At 38.9% G+C, this 23,097-nt stretch overlaps 1 protein-coding gene across 1 annotated transcript in view; it reads left to right on the forward strand.

Annotated features, from left to right (window-relative positions):
* Positions 1–9,765: 9,765 nt before the first annotated feature.
* The window catches only part of ATP10A (ATPase phospholipid transporting 10A (putative)), a 262,912-nt gene continuing 249,580 nt past the window's right edge, over positions 9,766–23,097 (forward strand). Inside the window, exon 1 of the mRNA XM_072614584.1 lies at positions 9,766–11,898. Coding sequence (XP_072470685.1) covers positions 11,393–11,898 — 506 coding nt within the window. The 5' untranslated portion in view covers positions 9,766–11,392. The remainder of the gene's footprint in view (positions 11,899–23,097) is intronic.

Raw genomic sequence — 23,097 nt, forward strand, 5'->3', positions numbered from 1 at the left:
GCAGGGTGGGGGGAATGACAGAAGGGAGGGCATGGGGAGGAGAATGCAATTCGAGGTTGACACTCATGGGGAGGGATAGGATCAAAAGAGAATAGAAGTAATGGGGGACAGGATAGGATGGAGGGAAATATAGTTAGTCCTATACAACACAACTATTATGGAAGTCATTTGCAAAACTACACAGATTTGGCCTATATTGAATTGCTTGCCTTCCAAAGGGAAGGGGTGGAGAGCGAGGGAGCTAAAGAAGTTGGAACTCAAAGTGTTAGGATCAACTGTAATGTTCTTACCACTGGGAAATAAGAAATACAGGTAAAGGGGTATAGAAAGCTATCTGGCCCTACAGGACAAAAGAGAAGACGGAGACAAGGGCAGAGAGGGATGATAGAAGAGAGAGCAGATTGGTCATAGGGGCAATTAGAATGCTTGGTGTTTGGGGGGGGAGGGGATAAAAGGGGAGAAAATTTGTAACCCAAAATTTTGTGAAAATGAATGTTAAAAGTTAAATAAAAAATAAATAAATAAATAAATGTTCAGTTGTTTCTCTTACTAAAGAAAGTCATCTGCTGTTTCAGTCCCAGTGCAACTGACTCTGAATTCTTTAGCAAAACTCCTCCTTCCTTCTCTCAAATCTGGCTCTGCTATTCCTCCTCTGGAATCCACCCCTTTCCCTAAGCAATTTCCATCAACTAGCCAGTAGTTCCCTTGTCTTACATCATCATTTTCCTCTAGCCTCATCCTCTACAGTTTGGCATTCAGAAGAACTGGATCATCATCACTTATTCATATTATCAGGTCATTATACAATTAATTTGGATGAATTAAAGAGATGAATTACAGATTATATCTCTTTTCAGCATCTATATATTATAGTAGTTTCTTACTGATTTTATTGGCTGTGTTAATCCATATATTACTGGTGCCAAATTTCTCTAGTTTAAAAGCTCCTAGAATCCCCTTTTCTGTTTCTTTACGGCTGATTTTCACATTGCAAAGTAGGAAGCATTGGAAAGGGGAAAACACCTAAGGCATTCATATATATATATACATATATATGCACATACATATGTATACATATATGAACACATATATATGACCAAATTAATGCAGGTATTTGAAGGAAATTGAAGGAAAATGTAGTTTTGGACTATGATAACTTAAGTATCTATTAAGCATTATTGCCTCATATGTGCAGACTACTAAGGAAATAGAAAACTAAAGGGCCTTAGATCTAGAAGGATTCAAGGTAATAAAACTAATTAGTTGACAAACCAGGACTAGGGTCAACATCTGATACCCATTCCCAGGATTCTTTCTGCCTAGAAGTAGCTAAGTGGCACAATGTATAGAGCACAGGGTGTACAATCAGGAACACCTGAGTTCAAATCTGACATTAGACACTTGCTACCTATGTGGCCATGGGCAAGTCAATTAAACCCTTCCTGCCTCAGTTTCCTCATCTGTAAAATGATTTGGAGAAGAAAATGGCAAACCACTCTAGTATCCTTGCCTAGAAAACTTCAAATGGGGTTATGAAGCATCAGCACACTCCTGAAAGGACTGAACAATAACAACAAATGTTATCTTCTACATTAAAATGTGAGCACTTTGATAGCAAAGACTGATTATACCTTTCTTTGTATCCCCTGCACTTAGCATATCCCTGGCATATAGTAAGACTTAAAAAATGCTTGTTGTAAAAAGATAAATGACAAATTCTGGAGGGGATGTGGGAAAAAGGAGACATTAATGCACTGTTAGTGGAATTGTGAACTGATTCGACCATTATGTAGAGCAATTTGGAACTGTGGCAAAGGGCTATAAAACCATGAATACCCTTTGATCTAGCAATAATGCTACTAGGGCTATGTCCCAAAAGAGGTAAAAACAAAAAGGAAAGGGACCTACATGTACAAAAATATTTATAGCAGCTCTTTTCTAGGGTTAAAGAATTAGAAAATTGAGGGAATGCCCATCAATAGAGGAATGGCTAGCCAAGCTGTGGTATGTGATTATGATGGAATACTATTGTACTATAATAAATGATGAGCAGAATGCTCTCAGAAAAACCCGGACTACATGGGCTGAAACAAAGTGAAATGTACTGTGTACAAAGTAAAACAGCAATACTGTAAAATGATCAGCTGTGAATGACTTAGCTGTTCTCAGCAATACAACAATCCAAGACAACTCTGAAGGACTTATGATGATAAAATGCTATCCATCCCCAGAGAAAGAATTGGTGGTGTCTAAATACAGAATGAAGCAGACTTTTTAAAAACTTTATTTCTCTTGAGTTTTTTTGTCTATGTTTTCTTTCACAACACAACTATTATGGATATATTTTGCATGACTATATATGTATAACCTATATCGAATTGCTTGCCTTCTCAATGAGGGGGCATAGGGAGGGAGGAAGGGAGAGAACTGGGAACGCAAGGTTTTAAAAATGAATGTTAAAAATGTTTTTACATGTAACTGGGGAAAAGCTAAATACTAAATAGATTTTTAAAATCACTTTGACAAGAAAAAAATGCTTGTTGATTAATTGATGGGAGAAATTTTTCTGGAGCAGAGTCCTTTGTTCAGGAATGATGAAAGGTAGATGTAATTATAGCTGGTTAAGTAATATAAGACCTCAAATTCTTCATCTCAGTAGTTTTAGTTTATCCTATGAGTTCTAGGGCTCTATTTTGAATTCTTGAGCAAGAAATTGAAGTAATGAAAGTAATATTTTAGTCTGGCAATTAAAAATATTATTTAACCAATATTATTACAGAGCATTGTGAATTTCCACTGGCTAGTAACAATACCTGGAATTCTCTCACTCTTAGACTCCACTCCTGGCTTCTTTGGAGTCTTAGTTGAAATCTCATCTTCTGAAAGAAGCCTTTATGTCCCCATTAATGTTAGTACCTTCTCTCTGAGACATCTCCAATTTGTCCCATATAAATACCTTGTTCGCACATAGCTGTTTTGCATTTTGTCTCTCCCTCCTTCCCCTTTAGCCTATGAGCTTCTTAAAGGAAGGGGCTATTTTTGCCTTTTTTTTGTATCCCCAACTTAAGAGTGCCTGGTACATACAGGTGACTAATATTTAAATACTTGTTGGCTTGACTTGTGCTAAGCAGGAAGGGAATTTTTGAGATGAGTGATGCAAATATTAGATAAGCTGTAATTATTGTCCTCCTGGAACTTGCCATCTATTTTGTGTTACAACATATAGTTTAAAGATCATAAAGTTATAGATTTCCAGCTGGAAAGCCATCTAATCCAACCCCCCCTTTTTTTACAGACGTGGAAACTGAGGCCCAGTGAGATTGATTTGCCCAAGAACGCACAGGATAGTAAGAATACAATACAAATAGATTAGAAGTATGTAAGAGAGGTACATGTGATATCAGAGGGAGGGAAAGGTCATTAACGATTGGAGAGATCAGAGAAGATTCCTAGGATTGGCTGTTTGCTTTGAAATTTAGAGAATGAGTAGGAATTGAACAGTTGACAAGGGGAAGAAAGATAAGGATAGTCAATATTCAGGGATTATGAACAAGGGCACAAAAATGAAAAGTGCATGGGGTAAAAGCAGAGACTCTAGTTTCACAGAAAATCAGGCCAGAAGTATAGAGTAGTACCAGATTATGGATTGGCTTAAATGAGTGGCTTTTGGTTCGCAATGGGAAGTCGTAGAAGGATCACATGATCAGATCTACAAATATGGAAAATAAATCTGTTGCTCATTAAATAACAGACTAGGTGAGATGATGGAGGAATGGACACAGAAATAGGAGGCTATTGCTTTACTCCAGGTGGGAGTTAAGGTGAGGGTGAGGGGTATCTATATTTGAGTAGCGGCAATGAGTATAGAAAAGAGAGAATGGATACAAAAAAATATTACAAATAATTTGAGATACAAGAAAGAGGAAAGGGTCTATATTACACTAATGGTCCTAAAATGAGACAGGGGACAAATGGTAGTGTCATGTACAAATAATCTTATACTCTAATACAGGAAACAATATGTATATATAAAAGTGGAAGTGCAAACAATATGCATATATAAAAGTGGAACAATAGGTTTATGGAGAGAAAAATATAACACTTCAGTGCTGAACAAGTTCAATTTGAAGTGACAAAAATATGTTGGAGAGAGGGAAAATTAATCTGGAAATAATGTTTATGTGATAAGACTAATTCCTACCACAAGTTCCCCAAACCTCTCCTATTCTACCATAAAACATAGGTGCCTCTTGCACCCCCATTCCCTCATGAGTTAAGCCCATGACTCCCTCCCCCAAAAGGGAATAATATTTCCTAAAAGATGACAAAGTTTTCCCCAGGAACTGACCGACCCTTGCCACCCTTCATACACCTTCCTGCTCACCTAAGGGCATAAAAAGTCCCACCCACATAGGTCTCTCTGACTTTGTGAATTTCTTGAGCTTCCACAAGGAGGTGAGTGAGGCCATATCCCTGAAATCTGAAGCTAAATGCTAGTTTCCTTTCTATGCTATAGCAAAGTAAACCCCTTTGGTTATAACCTATCAATGCATCATTTCATCCTAATGTTAAAACTAAATTAACTGGGCACTGGCTGGTGCCAGGCCTGCCCCAACAGTATAGGATGTACTGAATCTGTGAAAGACTGCTGGAATGAATGGAAGGTTAGAGGCTATTACCATAATTCAGGGGATGGTTTTAGGCTGAGAAAATGGAGAGAAAGGATATAATCCATGAAACATTACAAATGAAGAATGAAACCTGAATGTGAAGTTATGTGAAAGAAACCTGATTCAATATGGACAGTGAAGAAACGAAACTCTTTTCTAGAAACTAATTTCTAGAATTTCAGTCTTAGTCATGAGGAACTGGCAGCCCTTAACTATCATCCACACCCCATATATATATATATATATATATATATATATATATATATATATATATATATATATATATATATATATATATATATATATATATATATATATATATGTATATATATATATATACATATATACATATATATATATGTATGTATGTATATATGTATATGTATGTATGTATGTATATGTGTATATATATGTATGTATGTATATGTATATATATAAGAACATTCTTTTTTAACTGATCATTTGTTAATTTAAAAAATTTCCACTTAGTAGTGTTTTATTTTTTTCCAATAACATGTAAAGATAGTTTGCAACATTCACTTTCATAAGATTTTGAGTTCCAAATTTTTTTCTCCCTCCCTTCACCCCTCCCCAAGATGGCAAGCAATCTGATATAGGTTCTATGTGTACAATCATGTTAAACACATTTCCACATTAGTTATATTGTAAAGAAAGAATCAGAACAAAAGGGAAAAATCATGAGAAAGAAAAAAAAAAGGATGCTTCAATCTACATTCAGACTCCATAGTTCTTTCTCTAGATGTGGATAGAATTTTCAGGATTGTTTTAGATCAGGGGTGGGGAACCTGTGACTTCAAGATCACATATTGCCTTCTAGGTTCTTAGGTGATACAATGACCAAGGCCAAGTTTTTATTAAAGGAATTTGTTCTGTGAAATTTGGATTCAGTCAGAGGGCTACAGTGGAGGACCTAGAGGGTCACAGGTTCCCTACCCCTGTCTTAGATCATTGCATAGCTAAAAAGAGCTGTCTATCCAAGTCAGTCATCATACAATGTTGCTATTATTGTGTACAATGTTCTCCTGGTTCTCCTCACTTCATTCAGGATCAGTGCATCCAGGTCTTTTCAGGTTTTTCTGAAGTCCACCATTTCCATCATTTCTTATAAAACAATAGTATTCCCTTACATCCACATAGCACAACTTGTTCAGCCATAGCCTAATTGATAGGCATCTCCTCAATTTCCAATTCTTTGCCACCACAAAAAGAACTACTCGGAATATTTTTGTACATATAGGTCTTTTTTGTTTTACTTTGATTTCTTTGGGATACAGACCTAGTAGTGATATTGTTGGATCAAAGGTAATGCCCAGTTTTATTGGGCATAGTTCCAACTTGCTCTCCAGAATGACTGGATCCATGACTACAAGAGAATTCTTAAAAGAAGCAGAGCACAATTTCTTCCATGGAAATTGTGATTTTCTTTTTTTTTAAATTATTTTTATATATTTCATTAAATATTTCCCAAATACACATAAAACATTTTAACAATTATTTTTGCATTAGTTCCATATATAAGCCTTCCTAGGCTTTTTATGCAACCATTATTTCTTGGAGCCCAATAGCATTCCCACCACAATCATATAACACAACTTCTTCAGCCATCCCCCAGTTGATGAACATCCCCTTAATTTCCAATTCTTTGCCACCACACAAAACTGCTATAAATATTTTTGTACATATAAGTCTTTTTCATTTTTCTTTGATCTCTTTGGGGTACACACCTAGTAGAGCATCGCTGGGTCAGAGGGTATGCACAGTTTTATAACCCTTTGGGCACACTTCCAAATCACTCTCCAGAATGATTGGATCAGTTCATGACTGTGAGAGAACTCTGAAAGGGAGCAGAGCATGATTTCTTCCATTGAAATTGTGATGTTTTTTAAAAAAATATTTTGATATATTTCATTAAGTATTTCCCAAATACATGTAAAAATATTTTGACAATTAGCTTTTTAAATTTTGATTTACAAATTCTCTCCCTTTCTGCTGCACCTCCCCCTTTGAGAAGACAATTTGATATGTTATATGTGTGAGATCACATAAAACATATTTCCACTATAGCCATGTTGCAAAAAAAACCAAAATAAAATAATAACAATAAATAAAGCTTACAAAGTATGTGTCAGTTTGAATTCAGAGTTGATTAGTTCTCTCTCCGGAGGTGGATAACATTTTTCATTATAAGTCTTTTGGAACTGTCCTGGATCATTGTCTTGATCATAGTAACTGAGACTTTCACAGTTGATCATCATAAAAATATTTCTCTTACTATCGTTCTGCTCTTTTCACTTTGCATTAGTTCCTTATATAAGCCTTCCCAGGCTTTTTCTGCAACCATCATTCCTTGGAGCCCAAAGTATTCTATCACAATCACATACCACAACTTGTTCGGCCATTCTGCAACTGATGAGCATCCCCTTAATTTTTAATTTTTGGCCACCACACAAAACTGCTATAAATATTTTTGTCCTGTCCCCCTTTTCATGATCCAGAAACCAAGCAAGCTAGTATTGGCCATGAGTTTTCTTGGCAAGTATACTGGAGTGATTTGCTACTTCCTTCTTTAAATGGAAATTAAGTGACTTTCCCAGGGTCACACAGTAAGTGTCTGAAGCCATATTTGAACTCTTCCTGAATTCAGGTCCAAATGTTCTATCCACTGAGTCACCTCACAGACTCCAAGAATCATCTCAGCCTCTGCTGATTAGCTTCCTCTTACTGAATGTTTATTACATAAGAGACAATCAGGGGTAAGCAAACAAAATATTTATCAAGACAAATAGTCAAACAAATGGGTGGAGAGAGTCATATAAATAAGTGTAAATGCAAACTCCAAAGGATAAATGATCTCTTCAATTTGGGAGCCAAATGAAATCTCAGCTCAGCAATCTCATCCAAGAAGTCTTTTCTTAGCTGTGTCTGTGGGTATAGGCACTGAGACTCAAAAGACATGCTGGGGGCAGCTTGCCCCACATGCTTGTCATTCCTGTTACCCATTTAAAAGTTGGAGCTCATGTACTCTCTCTAGCCCTCCCCATCTTCTTTTCCATTCTCCGCCTCCTGCTCTCACCACATTCACCACTTCAGATTCTTCCTACGGGCATTCTTTATTGGCTCTGAGATCTCCCACCCAATCAGCAGACACATCTTTCTACACTTACTATCCCAGGACTGTCCTTCAGGTAACTACCCATGCCTGTCTTGGTGAGGAGGGTCTTGTTACAAAATAAATAAAAAATAATTCTAGGGCTTTCGAGGCCTCAGTGTAGCAGGTGATGCCTAGTGTAAGATGTGAAGGGAGGGAGGGATTCTAAAAAGCAACTAGGTCACTCAATGAATAGATGCAGGGGCTGGAGTTAGGAAGACCCATCTTCCTAAATTCAAATCTGACCTCAGATACTTAGTAGCTGTGTGACCCTGAGCAAGTCAATTGACCCTCTTTGCCTCAGTTTCCTTATCTGTAAAAGGCCAGAGAAGAAAATGGCAAACCACTCCAGTATTTTTGCCAAGAAAACTACAAAGGGGATCATAAAGAATCAAACAGGACTGGGATAACTGAACGACAAGGGATTTTAAAAGGCAGCAGCAAGGAGTGAGTGAACTCACGAACAGACTGATTTGAGGGAAATGTGGAGAGTTCCTGTAAAGCCAGTGGGAAGTCTAATGGATGAGTGGTTTGTGCAAACAGAAGACTGTACTATTCTTGGGTATTCTCTATGTAAACAATACATTCATAGACTGTACTATGGGCAGAAGGAATCTCTTAAAATGGCCTGCTGTTGGAAAGACATGAGAAGTATATTTCTGAGCTTTTTCTTATCTTAATTGTCCTGAATCTTTCATGGGAAGGGGGAAAGGCACTGTACAGAAGGGGGAACAGATTAAGATCTACTGAGTAAGTACTGAATTTTTTTAAATGACATTAAGCTGGAAATAAAAAAAATAACAGTTTTAAAAGGGGAAAAATAAGCTTATTCTAGAATTTTAACAAGTTGTTCTTAATCTTGTGATATATATTTTAAAATTTCAAATTTATTTTACCACTTAAGATTTACCAGAAATGTGTTGCCTTTAGCGTAGTAACTAGATGTTCAATGTTTATTAAAGATTATCTATTGAATTTCTTTAAAGGTGGACACAGAAATGGGATATTCTTGTATGCTTTTCTGCAACGTTCTTTCTAGTCCTGGCTTTTATGGGTCTAGGCTCCTACTTCTGGTGCTGAGGCAATGCAACGGAGAAATAAGAGGTAACTGTAAATCTGGTTCTCAGGCTCTTGACCCATGGTTCCTGATGCTATAAAAGGGAAAAGTCCTTCAGTTTAGAAAGGGAGGAACCCAGGATAATCATTTAGCTTCTGTTAACCCTGAGAAGGGGGAGGATTTGGACTTGGAGGCCTCTAGGCACATCCTTAGTATGCCTACTGAATAATCCTGAGGAGAAAAAACTCACTGGATGAAATGAGAAGGAACTTAGTCAAAAGTAGCCCTAGTTATCAACATCCAAGATGGGGAAACCATCGTAAGAAGACACTCTGAAACACAGAATCATAGATTTGGCAACCAAAAAGATCTTAGTGATCATATGGTCCAACCCCCTCATTTCACTTATAGGTGAGGAATCTGAGTTTACTTAGGTCGTACTAGCTGGAAGTTGGAGTCCCAGGTTTCAAAGGCAGGTGTTGCAACTTCAAATTTAAAGCTCTAAGGGTTTCGAAAGTAAAAAGTGCAGATACAACATCACCAGGAATCTCAGCATGTCTTCACTGTAATTTGAACAAATTCGTTTTTCGACTCTTGGTGACTCCATTTGGGTTTTCCTTGACAGAGATACTGGAGTGGTTTGTCATTTTCTTCTCCAGATGAGAAAACTGAGGTGTTAAGTGACTTGCCCAGGGTCACACAGTTAGCAAGAGCCCGAGGTCAAATTTGAACTCAGGAAGGTGAGTTTTCCAGACTCCAGGTCCGGCCTTGCATCCACTTGTGGAACATTAAATAGAGACGGTAATTATCTAAATCTCACTCACCTTTGTTCTCCAACCCCTAGATTTCCCCATGGGCATTTAAGGATATATACTGAATGTAGGAGAGGGCATTTTGGCCAGAACTTACTCACCAAACCCTTCTATCTCCAAAATTTTTCTAGCATACTTTAAACGAATTTACAATGACATTTCCTTAATCGGATTAAAACCCCAGCCAAGGACACCAACAGGGACATTGTTTTTATTAGATGGTAGGATTTACTGGGCAAGGAAGGAGATAAGGGGGAAATAGAGGTATATTTCGTCGGTATCCGTCTGTAACGGTGGAAAAAAACAAACACCTCTCTTCCTCCCAAGCAAAACCTACCTTTGGCCACTGGACTTCTTGAAACATTTGTTTTCCCATCCCTAAACACATCTACCTACCCAACCACCCTGGCACTGCCCCACTCCCTACCCACAGCACTCTCGCCAGGACAATTTAACTCCACTCTAGAGAAATGAGAAGAAGGGGCGTGGGGAAACTCCACTGCTACTTTCTTACAATTAAGGAGTTCGAAGGTTCAGCTGGAACCTGCAGGAAGCCAGAAGGGCAAAGTTAATGGAGGAAAATTGGGGAATATCACTAAGGGAATCAGACTTCTCCGGTTTCCCAGACAAAGAAGGGTTATAAAACAGCGATAATTTGCATCCACTTTCCGTTATAGTGAACTTTAATCCTCGATGTTTCCCAGAGAGCCATCCGAAAGATAGAGTGACTGGGTTTCATAAAGCTTAGGTGACAACAGGGCTATTTGTCCCTATTTTTACTTTCTCCTCCGGATAGGATCCGAACATTTTGGACGTCCTGAGAGAGTTAACTAACGCTTCTTAGAAACGAAACTGAATCTTCCTAAATTTTCAGTTATGTTTCTTTTCTCTGTCTGAGCCCACGCCTGGTGGGTAGAGGTGATGTTTTTATTCCACCGTGGAGCAGGCTTGTGTGGGGAGAGAGATGGGGTGTAAGTTAGGGATGGAGGCGGGGGAGTCTCTCGGTGTGTGTTGACTTTCTGCCCGACTTTTTAGCAGTAGAGCGGAAACGAGAGCCAGGGGTTGGTAAGTGACGTACAGTAGTAGTACAAGGGTTACTTTGTATGACTCCCCGGCTCATGGAGAGACAACTGGACAGTCATTCAATCCCGCCTTCGGCAGCAGCCACAGCTGGAGGGGCTGCAGCCAGTCACTCGAGTTGCGAATTTAAGAAAGAAGGAAGAAAAAGTTACAGGAGAAGAGGGATCTGTCTGAAAGCAGGGTGGTGTGGGCGGAGGTGGCAGCAGCGGACGAAGGAGGGATTGTAGCAGAGTACAGGAACTGGGGGGGGGGGTGAGAGGAGGGGGGAGTAAGGGTGGAAGGAGGAGGACTAGTGGATCTCTACTCCCACAGAGCGAGGCGTTTCCACCCTTCTCTTCCCAAGGTCTGGGAGCCCTGGAGTTGAAAGAGTGATGAAGAGCACTTAAGAGGCTGGAGTAGGGAGCGTACGGGACGTCCCCACCCAGATCTGGAAGGGGTGGGGGGAAAGAGAGAGGGAAGAAGGAGCGGGAGAGCTGCTAGAGGTTCCCGGCTGTGCCTTAGCCTGAGAAGTTGGAGCAAGTACCCAGCGGACCACTTCGCTCATCCTTGGTTGACGCTGAAGTGGGGTGTCCTGGGGCGGCAGGCAGCGGAAGCTTTAGAGACCATGGGGAGAGACGGAGGGGCGAGAAGGAAAGAAAAAGCAGCGGGAGAAGAGGGGGATCAGGGGCAGGAGGAGCCGAAGAGACACAGACAGCAGCGGCGCCGGCGAACGAGGGAGAGTAAGACCAGGACTGTGCGCTCCAACCTGCTGCCGCCCCCGGGGGGTGGGGAGCCCGATGTGGCTGGGAAAGGGGCTCCCGGTCGGTGGCGGTGGAGTCAGGGAGGCTCCCAGTACCTAGCTGACAACCGGCTGAAGACCACCAAGTACACTTTACTGTCCTTCCTGCCCAAGAACCTCTTCGAGCAGTTCCATCGCCTGGCTAACGTCTACTTCGTCTTGATCGCCCTGTTTAACTTTGTGCCTGTCCTGAACGCCTTCCAGCCCGAGCTGGCCTTGGCGCCCGTGCTCTTCATCCTGGCGGTCACCGCCATCAAGGACCTTTGGGAGGACTACAGCCGCCACCGCTCGGACCACGAGATCAACCACATGGACTGCCTTGTCTACTGCAGGTGAACCAGGGACCGCTAGACTCGGGCAGGGAGAGCGTGGCTGCTGGGGAGGGGAGGCACAGAGGTGGAAAGGATGGCTTTTCTCCCTCCTTTTCTTGAAACTGGGATCAACAAAAACACTGGGGGCTGGTGAGGACGAGGAAAGATCTGTTTCATCCCCAGTTGCTCACTTTTGGTGTGAGGAAGGGGTTCGACTAAACATTTGGGTCCAGTTATTTGCTCCTCTTAAAACTCCATCTCCTATCGCCCAGGGCAGGGCGTGGTGACGATGGGAGAAGGTTTTCATGTTTAGAAAGTTTGCTCCCGCGACTCTGCCCCAGTGGAATGCAGCTGTGTGTGCCCAGTGCGAAGGACTCCGGGCTCTTTACCCGTTTCAGGGCTCCTTTTCCTTTTCTGGGGCGTCTCAGGCTTTCTTGGAAGACAGCTTCCTTTCGCGTTTCTGGTGACAGTGGTTTCCCGCGGAGCTGCTCTTTTTCTTTGGTTACTGGCTAATTTTTTTCCCCAGTTGGGACACCGAGCGCTTCAGTACATAGGGATTAAAACTGTTGCAGCTGCTTCTTCAGTGAGCTAGTCTGAAAGAATGTGTAACACGTGTCAGAAAGTAGTATCTGCCCAATTTTCATTTGCGGTTTGTGCAGGGAATCCGGGGGGGACGTTCGACGGTGAATCCTCTGCCCCATTTCCCTCATCCTCATTTGGACCAGGTACCTTTCTAGGAGAGATCGTTCGATAAAGGCCACTTTGCTTTCTTTGCACCCCTAATCTGGGCTGTCTAATCTCTTATATGAAGGATTCCTTTTCCTTCTGCACATTTACCGATCCTCCAAGCAAACATTTTATCACATTTTTTCAACTCTTTAATTCAGAATCTTAAAAAAAAGAAAGGTTGCTTCCCTTACAGCTCTACAGAGATAAGAATTCAGATTTAGTTAACTAGTACTTAATGTTATGCTTCCAAAAACAAACCTTTTTGGGGTCCCAACTAAAACCGGATTCATAATGGTTCTCATTTTCCAGGTTACCTCCCCATTCCCTTCGTCTCTTTTTAGGTTTCTCAAGATATTCTGAGGGGCACCTAGCTAGGATAGCTTCTTATCTATCTGCGCTGATGTACTCCTTTTCATGGACTAGTTTCGAGCTATAGTCAAAAGCTGAGGAAAGTTTGGAATCATGTAAAATTGGAAAGAACTTTAGAGACTGTTAAATCCTACTCACCCATTTTACAGAGGAAGAAATTGAGTTGTAGAGAGGTTGGATGACTTACTCAAGGTCACATCATTAGTGGAAGACCGTGGCCAAGAATGGATCTCCAGCTGCTCGTTTTACTCCCTGTTGTACTTGCTCAGCACGGTGGAGTTCTACACCATTTAAGTTTTCTGCAGTTTATCCCTTCTCCTTTTTACTTCCTCTGTGAAAAACCATACTCCAAAAATACTAAACATTGTCCCTTCTTTCAACTGAGTGGTTTTCTTCCCATGTGGTACAGGTGCCTAGTAAGCAAAGTCAAAAAGGCCTGTGAGGTTTCCTGTCTGCAGGCTAGTTAAAAGTAGAAAAGAAAAGGATGGATGTGTCTGGCAGATAACATCTACATTCTTGGTTGTAGGAGAAAAAAGCCACCTGCCGTCTGACCTTCCCCTTATACAATACTGTTGTCTGGGCTGGCCAGAGCAAGACTTTAGCTGAGGTTATAAGCCATGACCACCTAGCAACTAAGAATTATTTTGCATAGTTTGCTTTCGGAATAGTTAAGCCCAGAGAAATGCAGTCTATTTGCTTGGCTTTTCTTTCTTGGCATTTTGAAAACATTCTTTGGAGCTGCTTTTGCACAGATTCCCTCTTCCCTTGCACCTTTTTCTCAGTAGAGAGAGGTTTCACAATTCCCAGGTAGGCCTGATCTTGTATGATAAGAATTAGCAAATATCTTTTCCTCTGCTTATCTTTCTCCACTAACTCCTTACACTTTCTTAACTAAGGACTATACCAAAGACCGCAGAAAATTCTATTGTCACATCTTTTTAGTGGATTAGAAAACAGGATGTCCTCATGTTATGCCAGACAGATGTAAGTAACTGACCTCACTGACCTTGCAGTCCATCCTACTATGGAGCTATTGACAAACATTTTACAGATTGTGGCTGGTTGAACACAGAGCATGCTAAATTCCTGAGGCTAGTCTGAGGAGAGTCAAAACCTTTCACAAAATCAGGACCAGTATGAACAAGGCTTTCCTTGGGGTTCTGTCCTATTAATAGTTGTGCTAAGAGGTCTCTCTGGGAAATCAACTCAGAAAAACTCCAGATGGAGAGGTCAAGTTGTGACTGCCCACTCAACAGCTCACCACTTCCTGTCTTTAGCTTCCTGAGGGTCGAGGTTGGTGTTTGGCAGGCCTGCAAATCTGGATGAGTCTGATGTTTCTGAAAGCATCTCCAACTTTACTGTAGTGTGTCTTGGATTTAATCAACCTTGAATTTTAAGGAATTGATGCTATATAGGGAGTTAGACCAGAACTCTGTGGTCTTTTCTAAAGGGCAGCTTGGTGGTGCAATGGATAGAATGCCAGGCCTGTAGGCAAGAAGACCTATTTTCAAATACAAACTCAGATATTTACTAGCTATGTGACAGTGGGCAAGTCACTTAACCTTTGCTTGCCTCAGTTTCCTCAACTGTAAAATGGGGATAATAATAATAGCACCTACCTTCCAGGATTGTTTTTAGGATCAAATGAAATTATAAAATAAAGGATTCAGCAAAGTGCCTGGCTGATAATAAATGCTATATAAATGTTAGCTTTGATTATTAATGGAATTGAACCAATAGACCAAAATCCCAGCTAGATATCATAACTTGATGAGCTTCAGGAATGCTGCTAGTCTAACACGATTCAGCTCCCTCCTTGGACATGTTGAGATGCCCACCAGGGCACAATTCCCTTACACGTGATCTCGCTAGCTCTGAAATGAATGTGGTTCTATGGGAGTCAAAAGTGATTAAATGGGTTTTATTTCAATCAGTGCTGAGTTTGACAAAAGACTTTGGTGATACTGCTATCATGGGAAAATAACTGTTAAATTCCTTGATAAATATATAACCAACTTCTGATTATTTTGTGTCTTGGGGAAAATTTGCCTCTTCCAAATCACAGATGCTCTAGTGAACATAATATATGGAAATTGAGTGTCAATTCAGAATGTTAATATCATTAAGAGGGATACAGTAGTCTACAACTGTTCTCATTATTTTCAAAAGTGAGATTTCTTTGAAGAAATAGATGATATATTCCCAATCTATTCGTACCATTAAATAAAATCAGTCTTCTTTTGACATAATTCTGAGAGATATTTCCACAAGTGGAAGCTGAATTCCTAGTCTTGACATGCTGTATTCATTATTTCTTTTTCAATGCATTTAGGCATTCATATACTTGCGTGTATACTCCTACCTATATGAACACATTTATAGTCAAAGTGCTATATAAACCCTTTCTTATTCATCTTGAGCCATAGGTTCCCATGTCACCGATCACAGTTATTTTTTCTGATTGCTCTTGTATACCTCTTTATGGAGGAAAAGTTTAGCCTGATACTCTGGTACATGGTACATAGGTAGAGTGTTTAGGCTCCAAGGAGAAGAAAGAGCTTGGAAGGATGTACAGTCATTCCCAGGGATGGTCAGGAGAAGATGGTATTCAACTTAATCCACCCCAGTAACATGTATTTAGTGTCTAATACAAAGGCAAAAAACAAAAACAAACAAAAATGCTCCTTCCCTTCAAGAGGCTTATATTCTAGGGGGAATGGGGGTGCACTGATATGTGCACTGAGTCTTAGAATGTTATGCATCATTGAATGCCAGGAAAGGAGTTGGGAGCAATGCTAGTTGGCCTCTATGCTGATAAAAACAAACTTACAAGCTCTTTGGTTTGTGTGAAATATATATATATTTTTCAAATTCTATAGCAGACACATAGTAGAGGGGAATCAAGTAAATAATTTAAATTACCTCTCGTCAATATTCCAGATAGACAAGAAGAGGAAAAGAAAGTAGATCCTTGGATAATATTTTTTAAAATGGATATTTCAACCTTGAAAAATGGCAGGATTAGCTGGTGACTGCTTTAAAAAAAGCATGCTGTTAACTAAATAGAAATTTAAAAGTGTGAAAGAGGGAAAAAAGCCCTGGAGATGAATGCTCATCTTGACTCAGAGCAGCTCATCATCTCTAAAATGAGAAATAGACCAGATATGTCTCTATGATCTCTCCTTTCCATCAGATACTATGATAGGCAAAAAATTTCTTTGAGACCCCTTTAGAGAATTATATCCTATTTGAAACTCACCTGGTTCTTTATGTTTGCCTTCCAAATGGAACAAGACCGAATAATGGGGACACTAGTTAAAGCCTGGCTATCAAACTGTCATTTTTGTCATTTTGATGTTTCAGGATCAAAGGCTCCTCTTGACAATCATGTCGAAAAACTAGTGCGATTTTTTCCTGAGGTCTTCATGCTTGCCCTTTGGTTTTTTCCTATATCATTTTATATAATTTCTATATAAATTTCTTTGTTTTATTCTATAATGAGTGCAACGTTAAAAAGTTTTTTCCCTTTCTGGTTTGCAATCTCTGCTGTTTTGGGGTTAATCTGATGTGCATACAGTAGCATTATTGTAAGAAATATGCTGAAGTGAAGAATTTTTTTTTTCTGAGTATTTTGAGTTCTGGATAAAAACTATGGAGAGTGTAATGTTTTTGTGTGATCATTCAACAAATTGGGAACATTTTTACTTAACCCTTAACTTCTCTTTTTCCTCCCCCACCCCTTTCCTTTAATGCTCTTACAGCTTTTCCCTGAGGGTAAAAATCATGAGATTTCCCTTGTTTCTCTTTTCTTTCTTGATATGGGAATATATGCTGTTTCAGAAGAATTTCTCACCTTTTGCATGACAAGTAAAATATGCTTGGGGGATGAATGTCTACATTCTGTTTTTCCTCCTCAATAATATATAACTATCTGTTTTTCTTTTTCTCTGATCATTTATCCTCCCTCTCATTGTATGCTCCTTTCCTTCTATTTCCTGTTGGGACACCACACTTCCTCTCTGCATTCCTAGTTTCTTTGACATCCTTGTTCCTCCCTGACTTTGTGCAAGTAAAAATCCAAGCAGGACAATCACTTTCCCTAGGGAATGAATAAAGGCTATTGATAGAAGACAGCAGAAGAGAGCTATAAATGCTCAGTCTGAAAATTAGAAGATATTACAGATAGGTTAATCCAAGTGATTTGAAAGGAAATTTACTAGGCATTCATGATGTATGTTATGGAGGCCTTTGGAAAGAATGGTCTGATGTTGTCATTGGTATCCATTACGGAAAACTTTTTTTACTGTATCCCTAAGCCAATATTATGATTCAGATGACTGTGTACTCTGTTTTTTTCCAATAATGATGAAGTAGTTGTAGGACATTACTCTTCAAAGTGGAGACTAGTAGTCTCACTCCAACAGAGGTCTGATCACTGAAGGGGAAAGTGGCAAGATGGTCACATTCCGCCTTTCCCATATAGCCAGTTATGGGGCTTCTCCTCAGTACATCTACCATTATTTCCCAATATGCCCCTAACTCCTCTCACTTCCTCTGCCGAGTAAGTTTCTATTCCTTGTCAGACTTCTGAGAGCAGCTGTGGCCCAACCACTAGGACATAGGTCTATAGCAGTAAAGTAGCTTTCTGAAAGACAGCTAGCTGGGATGGTGGATAGAGTGCCAAGCTTGGAGTCAGGAAGATTCCTTCTTCTTCCTGAGTTCAAATCTGACTTCAGACACTTATTAGTTATGTGACCCTGAGCTAGTCACTTCACTCTGTTTGCCTCAGTTTCCTCATCTGCAAAATGATCTGGAGAAGGAATGGCAAACCACTCCAGTATCCTTGCCAAGAAAACCCCATCAGAGTCATGAAGAATCTGACGCTGCTGAAAAATAGCTAAACAACAAACTGCCTGACATTGAAAAAAATTGCCACTCCTCCCCTAGCATATCCACTTGATGCACTGGTGGTTGCAACATTCTCTAGGACAAGTGAGTAAGAGTCCCGATTTTAGTTTTGGGGGGGACAGTGTGAGTTCCACACAAGATGAGTAGGTTCCATGTGGTCCAGGGCTTAAATCTCATTACATTATATTTTTATTATATTGTATCTTTCTTTTGAATTGGTAAGGGCCCCACGATCCTTCTAGTCACTGGGGTTCTTCCTTCAATGACATCCTTGACTCTTTACCCCGCATAGCCACAGTTGTCAAATCTTGGCTTCTACTTCTCCATGTCTTACAAATAATCCCTTATCTCTACTCACAGAGCCACTGTCCTAGTTTAAATCCCCAACATCACCTCTTGCCTAGACCATTTCAGTTATTTTAATAGCATCTTAACTGATCTCCCTTCCCCACCCTCCCCTCTCCATCCATCCTCACTCTGTCCAGTGCTAGTCATTTTCCCACAGTGTAGATCTTTCTGTGCCTCTCTTCTCTATTGACTCAAGTATCAAATATAATTTCACTTTTTTAGTTAATTCTTGGAAAAACCTATTTAGGATGTGTTTTATAACCCACGTAATTATCAGCCTAGTGATATACAAATATACCTTGTAAATTAATAAATATACACATATCAGGGTTCTATGCTCAAATCTTTTTTCCTATTGAAATAGATACAGGATCATTTGAAGGCTTCTCCTCTAGAATATACTCAGAGATGGCACATTATTCTTACTTTTCTACACGTTTTTTTCTGATCGTATCTTTGATGCATAGCATAGTGCTTGAAAGGGACTTTTCTGAGATATTTCCAGATTCACTGACCTGAAATACTGAGACAATTTTGTGACTACTGACCCACTTAAAATTAATGAAGAAAAATGGCCCAATGTCTCATCAAATTAATTTGTCAACACATTTTCTATGAATACATTCTTTTGGGTTTCAGTACAGTGTATTTCTATTAATAAACTTTTTGTAACTACTAAAATTAAGGATCATAATAATACTTGTAATAAATTAGACTAACAATAGTTATGCTTACTTCAGTAATTCCAGGATAGGTGATTTTATTGCTTTAAATACTCTTAGTCAATGGGGGGCCTCAACTCTTCCATATTTGAATAAGGTTTTGGGGTTTTTTTTGCCTTTGTTTTTCTTTTACTGTGATAGACTGGCTGAACAAATCAATCACCTGGGGTGATTTTTATGGTAATGAGCCATAAATTTAGTGGTACTAATTTTATGATAATGAGTCTTTCTGGAGTTTACTGAGTCAGTCCTGAGAATAGACTACATAATCTATTACAGGGTACTTTTTCAAAGCATTTCTGGCTTAGTAGGATCTTGGGAAGTTTTCTCAATTACCTCCATGACATGATGAAGCCTGTGTTAGGTGTAATGAAGGAATAATAGTTATTAAATACTTACATATATCATAATTTTATGCAAAAATAGAATGCATTTTTTATTTTGTATATAATACCCCCTCTGAAACATACTAGCTCTGTGACCTTAGGCAAGTCACTTAAAATCTCAGTGCTCTCAAGCAAATCTCTAAGTCTGTAAATTGCTGAGCAGTTAGTGATCAGCATTGGCTGGAAGAGTTTCTTCCCTGGAAGTTACACATAGAAATGAAATTTTAGGTCTTGTAAAAAAAAAATGCTACACATATAGTTCATTATAGGAGAATTCATAGAGGCCAGGATGTAGGACCTGATAGTACTACCCACAGTCCTGTATTCCTAAAGTAGACTAGTCTTGTCTTTTTACAAATGACTGAGAGCCTGGAAGATAGTGATTTGATTGATTAAATAGATTCTACCAGGTCCAGATTAGGTCAAATAATGAATCCTTTTAGATGGTATATTAGAGTTTGCACCATTTGAAAGTATAATGATGTAAAATATGGTCTTTGGGTCCAGCCAATGGAAATATGGTGTGGGAATTTGAATATTGATGGTACTTTTTTGAGAATCCTTATTTGCACTATTGTGGATCTATCTGTTACTGTTCAACTGGTCCAGGATCCTAGCTCCTCTGAGTGTGGAAAATGCTCTTCCCGCATTCACAGTATCATGTCTTTATTAGTATGCTAAAAGAATTCTGAAAGAATTATAAGAAAACATATAAAAGCCTCTTTAACATGTCCTAAACTCATGAATTTTGCTCTCTCTGGGTTTTTCTGTGTGTGTCTCTATCTTATTCTCTATCTCTGTCTCTGTGACTTTGTCTCTGATTCTGTCTCTCTACACTTTCTGGTTTCTCTGGTTTTGTCCCTATCTTTCTGCCTCTGACTCTTTGTCTCCAACTCACTGTTTCTATCTCTCCATGTCACTTGCCCCTCCTCCCAAAGGGATTCTTTACCTTGGATGATATGTCCTATCTGAGACCTTGTTAGATGAGGGATGCATAAGATGGTGTGCAGTGGGAAAATCACTGACTTTAGAGTTGTTAACCAAAAACAATGTAGTCCAAGGTTTCTTCCTAGTTTCAGGTCTTATCTCTGATGTTTAACACCTCTTTGACTTTGGCATCATTGAAGTTTCCTGAGCCTCAGTTTGCCTATCTGTAAAAAAAAAGGGATTCATCTACATGATCTCTGAGATCTCTAGATTCATTATTCTTCAACCTGAAAACTTTACAGTGCTTTAACTAAATCCATTTTTTAAAGACCAAGTATCATATTCTTTAGTTTTGATAAAATTTTGGCACAAACCACTATTACTTGCTTTAAATATAACAGAATTATTTTGTAATTATTTGCTTACATTAAATTTTATGAAAATGAAATTAGTCTTCTTTTTTCAGAAGGAAAGTATTTTAAATCTTCATTATAGAACTTAAGCTCTTTGAGGACTTTGGGGCAGTGAAAAAAATATTAAATATAAGCACAGATGGATTTTGGAGAGTGTGTCAAAATAGGCTTACCTACTTCTTTTTCTCAGTGTAAGTTTTGACTCTTCTAGGAATGGTTAACTTTCCTAGAAGCTCTTGGTGGGTGTGTAGAGGCACAGTTAAGTCTGGTGCTTTCATGAGTCTGCCTCTTCAAATGCCACCCAGAGTTTTCCTTGTAATTTCAGTTAGCCTGTTCTTTCCTCTCACTGCATTTCCGAATGAACACTCTTATTCCCAAAGGAGGCAAGCACTTTAGGAATTGGCAAACTAACATTTCAAATATACTGATGGAATGACTCTAAAACATGACTTCTTCCAGAAATGCAAATTAAAATTTTGCCAATTGGAAAATATTTTGCTCAACATTTTTAGACATAAAAACAGATTTTAACAGCTGAAGTTGAAAGACGAAGTTCAGAATTATTGATCCTATGGCTATTCTTATTATAATTTTGAGCCATGAATGACTTTTATGGATTTTTCTGTATAGCACAGGGTGAAAAAATGGCAATGTTTTTACACTGTTAATTCCATGATACCCCCACTCTATTTCCCTTGCCTCCTCTCTGCCCTTCAAAGGCAGAAAATGCTTCATTTTTCTCATTGTAATTTCAGCACCCAACAAAGTACCTAGGACACAGTGGGCATTTAGTTAATGCTTGTTCAGTGACTTTGTTCAACCAACCAGCATTTACGTATTTCAGCGATCTTTCACTAAAATATAGCATTATACAGCCATATTTTTCTGTCAATTCTGCTTATTTTTTCGGAATCATTTCATACAGATGTTCCTTCTTTCTCTGGATTCCTCATATTCATATTTCTTAAAGCATAGTGACATTCCATTTTATTCATGTAACACATTTTGTTTAGTCATTCTACAATTGATGGACCATCATTTTGTTTTGATTTCTTTGCTACAACAAAGAAACTGTATTATGGTATATGGTAGACAAATGTTTCCGTCCTTGTTCCCTTTGGATATATGCCCTGTAGTGGAATCCTTGGACCAAAAAATGTCAATAGTCTAGTTGTTTTCTTTCAAAATTCTAAACTGATATCCAGAATGGTTGGACCAGTTCATTACTCTACCAGTAGTGTTCCTGACTGCCCATAAGAAGTGACTTTTTTTTAAAGTAATTGTCAAGTACCCAAGTGATAGCACTTTTGTATTAAAGATGTCAAAGTGTTAAAAACAAATGTGACTGACATCCCTATTTTGGTAACCACAAGCTAAGGTTCCTTGTAACTATTTATATGATTATTATGACTTCAGACAGCAGTGATGTCTCATCTGGCATGAGTCATTTGCCTGACTGGGTTAAGGATGATGTAAAGGAACGGTGGCAGTGTCTGCTGTAATAGTGCTGTGAGCTTCTAGGCACTTCACACTTGGTAAGCAATTATAGTTTTCTGGAATTGCTAGGTGTTTAGAAGACAAGTCTGGAAGTCTGCTCTGGTTTATTTTCTCCCCCAGAGTCACTCGTTATTTTCTAATGAACTACTGCTATCACTTACTTATCTTTTAAACCTAGGTTAATGACTCTCCCAGAAAAATAGAGAACATTTTCCACTATTCTCTTTAAAGTTTCAGGTAAAAAAAAGTCTTACTTGTTCCATTAAAAACCTACATTGACTTAGTTAGTATGGTCATTTCTTTCTCATTAAGGTTAAACCAGAACTAGGAAGGAAGGATTACCCCTTCACTTTGAGAAGTTCAGTATGATTTACAGCAAAACCTGAATAAGAAATTAAATTTTATTATAGTGCCCAAACTAGATTCTTGGCTTTTCTTTCGTCTTTTTCTTTTTAAGGGGGGGAATCATTTAACTTCTGTTTTCTTTCAGAAGCTGAGAGATATCTCATGGAACAAAATGATTTATAATACAGAAGCAATTACGAATGTGGTACAATGAAAAGAAGACTGGATTTAGAGTCTGAGTATATGGACTCAAATACCAGTTTTTACCACTTGACACCTGTGTGGTCTTAGGCACTTCACTTAACCTTTGAACTTCAGTTTTCTCATCTATGAAATGAGGAGATTAGGATAGATGACCTCTAAGATCCCTTCCAGCTGGAAATCTGTGATCCTATGGTCATCTTTCATTCTATAGAGGAATGGGACTGTATGGATATGGAATGTTGGATATACCAGCAGGCATAGTTAAAATAATAGATGGTTTTCTTGAACTTTTTTTCTCATTCTTCATATTATTCATTCCAAGGAATGACTTATTAGCAGTAGGGGGTGAGGTTTATTCCAAAATTAAAGTGG

The sequence above is a fragment of the Notamacropus eugenii genome, chromosome 5 (assembly GCF_028372415.1).
Source record: "Notamacropus eugenii isolate mMacEug1 chromosome 5, mMacEug1.pri_v2, whole genome shotgun sequence".
Taxonomy (NCBI): Eukaryota; Metazoa; Chordata; class Mammalia; order Diprotodontia; family Macropodidae; genus Notamacropus; species Notamacropus eugenii.